This window comes from Physeter macrocephalus, chromosome 21 (assembly GCF_002837175.3).
Source record: "Physeter macrocephalus isolate SW-GA chromosome 21, ASM283717v5, whole genome shotgun sequence".
NCBI lineage: Eukaryota > Metazoa > Chordata > Mammalia > Artiodactyla > Physeteridae > Physeter > Physeter macrocephalus.
In genome coordinates, this window is record NC_041234.1 from 93,314,544 (window position 1) to 93,323,107 (window position 8,564).

Sequence of the window (8,564 nt, forward strand, 5' to 3'; positions counted from 1 at the left end):
CTTTTAAGTTCCATTAGGTCCCATTTGTTTATTTTTGTTTTTATTTTCATTACTCTAGGAGGTGGAACAAAAAAGATCTTGCTGCAATTTATCTCAAAGAGTGTTCTTCCTATCTTTTCCTCTAAGAGTTTTATAGTGCCCGGCCTTACATTTAGGTCTTTAATCCATTTTGAGTTTATATTTGTGTATGGTGTTAGGGAGTGTTCTAATTGCATTCTTTTACATGGAGCTGTCCAGTATTCCCAGCACCACTTATTGAAGAGACTGTCTTTTCTCCATTGTACATCCCTGCCTCCTTTGTCATAGATTAGTTGACCATAGGTGCGTGGGTTTATGTCTGGGCTTTCTATCCTGTTCCATTGATCTATATTTCTGTATTTGTGCCAGCACCATATTGTCTTGATTACTGTAGCTTTGTAGTATAGTCTGAAGTCAGGGAGTCTAATTCCTCCAGCTCCGTTTTTTTCCCTCAAGACTGCCTTCGATATTCGGGGTCTTTTGTGTCTCCATAAAGATTTTAAGTTTTTTTGTTCTAGTTCTGTAAAACATGCCATTGGTAATTTGATAGGGATTGCATTGAATCTGTAAATTGCTTTGGGTAGTATAGCCATTCACAATGTTGATTCTTCCAATCCAAGAACATAGTATATCTCCCCATCTGTGGGTATCATCTTTAGTTTCTTCACCAGTGTCTTATAGTTTTGTGCATACAGGTCTTTTGTCTCTCTAGGTAGGTTCATTCCTAGGTATTTTATTCTTTTTGTTGCCATGGTAAATGGGAGTGTTTCCTTAATTTCTCTTTCAGAATTTTCATCATTAGTGTATCGGAATGCAAGAGATTTCTGTGCATTAGTTTTGTATCCTGCAGCTTTACCAAATTCATTGATTAGCACTAGTAGGTTTCTGGTGGCATCTTTAGGATTCTCTATGTATAGTATCATGTCATCCCATAAATTTTGGATCGTCGTGTTTTCATTTTCATTTGTCTCCAGGTATTTTTTTATTTCGCCTTTGATTTCTTCAGTGACTCATTGGTTGTTCAGTAGCATTTTGTTCAACCTCCACATGTTAGTGTTTTTTTGAAGTTTTCTTCTTGTAGTTCATTTCTAGTCTCACAGGAGTATAGTTGGAAAAGATGCTTGATAGGATTTCAATTTTCTTAAATTTATTGAGGCTTGTTTTTTGGAGAATGTTCCATGTGCACTTGAGAAGAGTGTGTATTCTGCTGCTTTTGGATGGAATGCTCTATAGATATCTATTAAGATATTAGACCTAATGGAGGTCTAATATGGCATTTAAGGCCAGTGTTTCCTTATTGATTTTCTGTCTGGGTGATGTGTCCATTGATGTAAGTGGGGTGTGCAAGTCCTGAATATTACTGTTACTGTCAATTTCTCCTTTATGTCTGTTACTATTTGCTGTATGTATTTAGGTGCTCCTATGTTGGGTGCATATATATTTACAATTGTTCTATCTTCTTGGGTTGATTCCATGCTCATTATGTAATGTCTTTCTCTGTCTCTTGTTATGGTCTTTGTTTTAAGGTCTATTTTATCTGACATAAGTATTGCTACCCCATCTTTCTTTTGATTTCCATTTGCATGGAATACCTTTTTCCGTCCCTTCACTTTCTGAGTCTTTAGATCTGAAGTGGGTCTCCTGTAGGCAGCATGTATGTGGGTGTTGTTATTGTATCCATTCAGCCACTCTTTGTCTTTTGATTGCAGCATTTATTCCATTTATTTTTAAAGTAATTATTAGTAGGTATGTACTTAGTGCCATTTTGCTAATTGTTTTTGGAGTTCTTTTTTGTTCCTTCTTCTTTTGCTCTCCTCCCTTGTGATTTGATGACTATCTTTAGTGTTATGTTTGGATTCCTTTCTCTTTTTTTGTGTGTGTATCTATTATAGATTTTTGGTTTGTGGTTACCATGAGGTTTATATATAGCAGTGTATTAGGTTATACATATAAATAATATGTATAATCTATATTCTTTTTTCTTACTCTTTTCCATTATAGTTTATTACAAGATATTGAATAGAGTTCCCTGTGCTATACAATAAATCCTTGTGCTTTATCTGGTATATATGGTAGTGTGCATCTGTTAATCCTGTGCTCCCAATTTATCCCCCCACTTGGTAACCCTAAGTTTGTTTTTTATGTCTGTGAGTCTGTTTTTGTTTTGTAAATAAGTTCACTTGTACTGTTTTTCAGATTCCACATGTAAGTGATATCAGGTAATATTTGTCTTTCTCTGTCTGACTTACTTCCCTTAGGATAATACTCTCTAAGTCTGTCCATGTTGTCACAAATGGCAGAATTTGATACCTTTTTAGGGCTGAGTAATATTCCATTGTATATATATATATATATATATATAACATCATGTTTATCCACTCATCTGTTGATGGACACTTAGGTTGCTTCCATGTCTTAGCTATTGTAAACAGTGCCGCTCTGAACATTGGGGTGCACGTATCTTTTCGAATTAGAGCTTTCATCTTTTTCAGGTATATGCCCAGATATGGGATTAGTGATGTTGAGCATCTTTTCATGTGCCTGTTGGCCATCTGTATGTCTTCTTCGGAGAAATGTCTATTTAGGTCTACTGCCCATTTTTTGATTGCGTTGCTTGTTTTTTTGTTATTGAGCTTGTATGAGCTATTGGCATATTTTGGAAGTTAAGCCCTTGTCAGTTGCGTTGTTTGCAAATATTTTCTCCCAGTTGGTAAACCTATGGACTTTTCATTTTCTTTATGGTTTCCTTTGCTGTGCAAAAGCTTATAACTTTGCTTTCATTCTTCTTTTATTTGTAGTAATGGCCTTTTCTTTTTGCTTAGAGAAGTTCCTTTAACATTTCTTGTAAAGCAGGTTTTGTGGTGTTGAACTCTTTTAGCTTCTGCTGTCTCTAAAAGTCTTCATGTGTCCTTCACATCGGAATGATAGCCTTGCCCGGTAGAGTATTCTTGGTTGTAGACTTTTTCCTTTGATCACGTTAAATATATTGTGTCACCTCCTCTGGTCACCAGAGCTATATGCTCCAGGGGTGCCCTCTATATGGGCTGCATGGGCCCTTCTACTGTGATGGGCTGACTACTGTGGATGTGCTGGTAGGCGGGGCTGGACCCCTGGTCTGTGGGTTGCCAGGCACTGCCCAGTGCAGGGGCTGCTGGCTCACTGGTGGGTGGGGCTGGGTCCTGGGACCTCTGGTGGGCGGGTCTGGTTCTTGGGCAGCTGGGGGCTCAGGAGCCCCTATGGCAACTGACTTGTTGGTGGGTGATTCGGTGTCCCTGCCTGGCTAGCTGCTTGGCCTGGGGTGTCCCGGGAATGGTGTCAAGAGACTGGTGGGCAGGGCGGGTCCCAGTCCTGGTAAGCTAGAGGGAGGATTCCAAAAGGGTGCTTGCCAGCAGCAGAGTCCTCATGGTAGAACGAGCACCCTAAAATGGCTGCCGCCAGTGTCTGTGTCCCCAGGGTGAGCTGTAGTTGCCTCTTGCCTCTCCAGGAGATTCTTCAGATCAGCAGGTAGGTCTGATCCAGGCTCCTTTCAAATTACTGCTTCTGCCCCTGGGTCCTGGAGCATGTGAGATTTTGTGTGCACCCTTGAAGAGTGGAGTCTCTATTTCCCACAGCCTTGTGGCTCTCCTGAAAGTAAGCCCCACTGGGTTTCAAAGCCAAACGTTCTGGGGGCTTTCTTCCCAGTGCAGGACCCCAAGCTAGGAAATCTAATGTGCTTGGACCCCTTGCTTCTTGCGGAGAACCTCTGCAATTGTAATTATCCTCCCGTTTATGGGTCGCCAACCTGGGGGCGTGGGTCTTGACTATACCACATCTCGGCCCTTCCTATGCATCTCGTTGTGTTTCCTTCTTGATATCTGTAGCTGTGGAAGATCTTTTCTGCTAGTCTTCAGGTCATTCTCATCAATAGTTGCTCTGTAAATAGTTGTAATTTTGGTGTACCCATGGGAGGAGGTAAGCTCGGGGTTTTCCTATGCCACCATCTTGGCTACTCTCTGAATAGACATTTTAACATAGCATGAAATGTGCATTGTATATTTCATTTCATGCATAATGTCAAATGCTGAATGTGTGCCATGTTTTTCCCCTCAGAAACGAGCTTGCAAGACGCCTGGGAGTGACTGAAGCCAGAGCGCGGGTCAGTAAACCTGAGAAAAGCAACTTGGCAGGGCAGCCAAGCTAAAACCTGCTTTAGGAATTGGATACCTTGTCCTAGACATTCTCAAGTTGGTGTGTGTTTGTACCCTTGTCTATGTTTTGGAAATAAGGTTTGCACTTCTGGGGCTTTGGGGCCAGAATATATGTATCTTCAGTAAAGTTAAACTCCTTCCAAAACCGCTATCCTTTAGGGGGCGATTCTGTGTGGAATCCTGTTGGGGGCTGATTCTGACTTGGGAATTATTCAAATTAATGCACCAAATAGCTGGGTTAGAAGAGGGTTCAAGTATACTAAATTATTGAAAACTTTTAAAGCCAGGCATAAGCTCTTTGTATAAGGAGTGAATTTACAAGTATTCAGGCAATCGGGTAAGGGAATAACTCGCCTTGGAACACAACGTATGAGCAACTAATGTAAGTTTAGTTTAGATGAGACTGATGGGGAGGGGAATGGCTTAAAATTCCAGTGCCTGGTCCTCTTGCTGTTGTTTTCATGTGTTTCGGAGAGCAGTGTAGAGAGTTTCAGCCGTAAATTGTAATTTTCTGAAATTTTTTAATGTGCGGCCTGAAAACATTGCTAACGTAGTAGGTCGTGCAGTAGGATGGAGATGGGGGAACGGTTTGCAACCTTTAGGAATTTGTCTAAATATATCAAACAATAAAACAAACAAAAAGCACAAATTTGAATAAATTTCCCCTGACCTCAAAAGGTGGGCGGGTTTGAGAATAATTGGATACTATCGATACATGTCTTGGAGATACTGCCTAAATTCAACATTATGAAACGACCAAATGTATCAGTGAATATTCTCTTGAGCAATTTCTAATGTCTAAGAATTTATTTCTTCCCTTTTCATACTATTATGAGGGATTGGTTTTGAAGAATTTGTTTGTGATGGTCAGTGGTGGGCTCTCAGCTAGTCGCTTACCTGTGTTAATTTGAAATACTTGCTCATTCACTCAGGTAGTGGTTACTAGTCGGTAGCTCATGGCACAGAAGCTGATTATTTGTCCTTAGAACACAGTAAGTTGTATCAAAGGAATATATATATATTTATTTATTTATTTTAATATGTTTATTTATTTATTTTTGGCTGCGTTGGGTCTTCGTGGCTGTGCATGGGCTCTTCTCTAGTGGAGGAGAGCCGGGGTTACTCTTCCCTTGTGGTGCGCGGGCTTCTCAGTGCAGTGGCTTCGCCACTTGTGGGAGAGGAATATTTTCTTAAACAACAAGATTGATAAAGAGGGGAAGAAAGCGGGAAGGAAGGAAAGAAGAATCCGGATGGGTTCACTAGCTTTGCTGCAGAGAGCGTGTGTGAGGGCAGTGATGGACACGGGCTGCAGAGCTGGTGGTGGGGTCTGGAAAGCAGTGCTGGCAGCCTAAGGCCACGGGCTGGGCTCTCGGTCAGGTCTGGCCAGGGCTTGGGAGGCACAGGCCTCTGCTTTCTCAAGCAGGCAAAGCAAGCTCAGAGGAAAAGGAAAACTGAAGTTTTGGTGGCTTGCTTGTCCTGGGTTTACACAGTAGTCTCTTCATGGAGTTCTGAAGGGAAAAAGAGCACCAAGAAACAAATGAAGAAAAAGGGAGAATGTTTTCATCTATTTCCAAACTCTACAGCATGAATGTCCCAAAGAAACATTTAATGGACACCCTCCCTTGTTTTGCAAAGACAGTAGGAGTTGTTTTATGAAACCGGTATTGGAAATATGGAAGTAGTGTCAGCCTGAACCTCAGATAGCCAGCTTTGCGTATTGCTTATATTTATGCAGATTAGACCATTGGTACCCTCGAACCCCGCCCCCCCAAAGTGAGCTCTATTACACTGGCTTTGTTGGACTACATATTCATGCAGCAGAAGGGCCCAAATACTAAGATGGGAGAGGGAAAATGGGGCGACAGAGAGAGGAGGCCCTTGGTCTCATGTAAAATTTGCCGAGTGGAAACATCCCCAAATACGAAATATGACATAATTCCATTAACTGCGATGCTGAGGGAGCAGTGGAGTCCACAGGACAGGTTTTACTTTCAGTTGTTAATAGTTGGCAGATATTTAGGGGGAGCCGTTTAGAGACGCCTCACTCACGTGGTTGTCGGCTGTCTTCCTAAAATGCAGGCTGCACCCTCTTGCCTTAAGCATAAGGGACGGGATGGGGATCTCCTGGTTGATTAGCAGCTCCTAGAGGGCGCAACCGTGCTGGGCACCAGAGGCTCTGGTCCAAGGTCCTGCGACCGTTGCCAGAGCAGAGTGAGCTGACCCGGTCCTGAGCCCAGGAAGGTGTGGAGGGTGGGGCGGGGCGGAGCGTGCAGCATTGACAGTGGTGACAATGGTATGCCTCTTTCCCCCCAAACTCTTGTCCGGGCAAAGATTTTAAGAGTTTTAGTAAATTTGGGCCGAGTTCGTCTAAACGTTCATTACCCCTACCAGTCTAACATTAAGGCAGTGTCCAGGGCTTCAGCTCTGCCGGTGTCCAGCAAGACGAGCCACAAAGTCCCTGGGCCCCCCCGACCAAACCTCCCTCACAATACCATCTCCATCTTTTTAACCATCCCCAGGTGCCAGAGGATGAATGACCCTTTTTAGTCATCCTTGAGGAAAGCTTTTGTTTAAAAATGCAACCCACTCCTATTGATTATTTACTGTAACCAAAGATGGGTTTTTCAAAATGGGGACCGTTCCCCTCAGTATGATTTTAAAAGTCACCCACTTTCTCCTATGCTCACCTTGCCTCATATCTAAGGTGACGCCTGCCCAGTGAGTAGGGATTAGTGGTAGCTGGAGCTGACGGTCAGCTGTCAGGACGCAGACCCACCAGGCATAGTAATAGCAGGAGGGACGGAGTGCGGTTGGTCAGCTCCTCCTGCGTCTAAGAGTGGGGGAGATCATAGTAAAGGCGGGAGGGGAGAGACAAAGCCATATGCCAATCCAGAGCCTGGCACGTAGTCGGTGCTCGCTCGTCGAGGGGAGGGGGGCTGAAGGGAGCAGCTCAGCTACATATCCTAAGATATGTTAGCAAGAAGGAAATAGCTTCTCCTGATGCAGTTTAAAATCTCCAAGGCACCGAGAGCTCCCTGCTGCGATTTTTCATGTCTGACATGAAATGCTCAATATACTAATCAATCCCTTTTTCTCTCTGCTTCAAGGTTTGGTTTAAGCATAGAAGGGCCAAGTGGCGGAGACAATGGAGGGCAGTAATGTTCAGAGACGTGCCCCCCGTGCCCCCGGTCCCCCCTGTTGTCATCAGCTTGTGTGAAACCTGCAGTGCCAACCTGCTTCAGCAGCTGGATTGGGTCTTCGTTCTTATGGAGCCACTGCCGCTGGAGCTGCCCCTGCTGCCCGGGCTGCCCATGGCACCCATGCAGCCCATGCCACCCATGCAGCCCAGGCCCCCCAGGCCGCCCTTACAGCCCATGCAACCCATGCCCGGCAGGCCGCCCATGCCGCCCCTTCCGCCTCTGCCACCCATGCCGCCCATGCAGCCCATGCCGCCCGAGCCTATCGTGTCACCCATGCCGCCCAGGCCGCCCTGGCCGCCCTTTCCTCCTATGCTGGTGCTTCCTCCTCCCTGGCTTGTTCCACACTTGCTTCACTTTAGGTGCCCTCATGTGGCCTGGCATGGGCCCTTACCATTGGCGGTCCATCAGCAGCCCCCACTTCCTTTTGAATTGTCTCTGTGACAGTTATTTTCAAAGTGCCTTTGAGCCAGATTCAAATTCTGCATACCTCACCACCAAGAACCGTCCCCCAAATGCCTGCCAAGTGTATTAAATAGAAGTAGAGTCGTTGACCCACTGTTTTAGGGCATGTTTTTGTTATTTTCAATAAAGTTATGAATTCTCTGCATATTTGTTCTCTGTGTCACATGGGGTTAGTAAATTTGATGGAAATTGCTAAGCCAACGCCATTCAGACCGAATGCCCAGGAGGCCTCCTTTCATGCAGTAACAGCCCTGAGTCACCATCATAGGCCATGCACATCTCAGAAGTTTCCCAGGTGCCCAGGAGGGGTTTACACAGACCCACCTGTCCTCTTCCACCCTCTCCCCCAGCACCCATGCTCCCCACACCCTGCCCCATTATGACCACCGAGATGCACAAGACGGGTGGTGTGAGTCTCGAATGGGAGAACGGTGTGTTTCAAAGCAGGCCTGAGGCCCATTCGTGGTGACCAGCTCAGGTACAAGGAGGACTCCAAGGGACACTTCTGCGGTGACTACTCATAGGGCTTTATGGAGGAGAGGGAGCAGGGCGTCATCTGGTTCTCTCCCAGTTCTGTTCACCGCCTTCCCTGCTGTGGAGGGCACAGGGGGATAGAAACCACGCTTGCGGAGGGGGAGGGGCCTACCTCTGCGAAGGCAACACAAGAGGAGACTGTCTAGGCCCGCGTGCGGCTCTT

The 8,564-nt window shown here is 45.0% G+C and overlaps 1 protein-coding gene across 1 annotated transcript in view; it reads left to right on the forward strand.

Annotated features, from left to right (window-relative positions):
• Positions 1-7,846, forward strand: part of LOC129391707 (homeobox protein ESX1) — an 11,727-nt gene extending 3,881 nt beyond the window's left edge. The window contains exons 3-4 of the mRNA XM_055081603.1: positions 4,108-4,153; positions 7,313-7,846. Of these exons, the coding sequence (XP_054937578.1) occupies positions 4,108-4,153; positions 7,313-7,846 (580 nt within the window). The remainder of the gene's footprint in view (positions 1-4,107; positions 4,154-7,312) is intronic.
• The last annotated feature ends 718 nt before the right edge of the window (positions 7,847-8,564 follow it).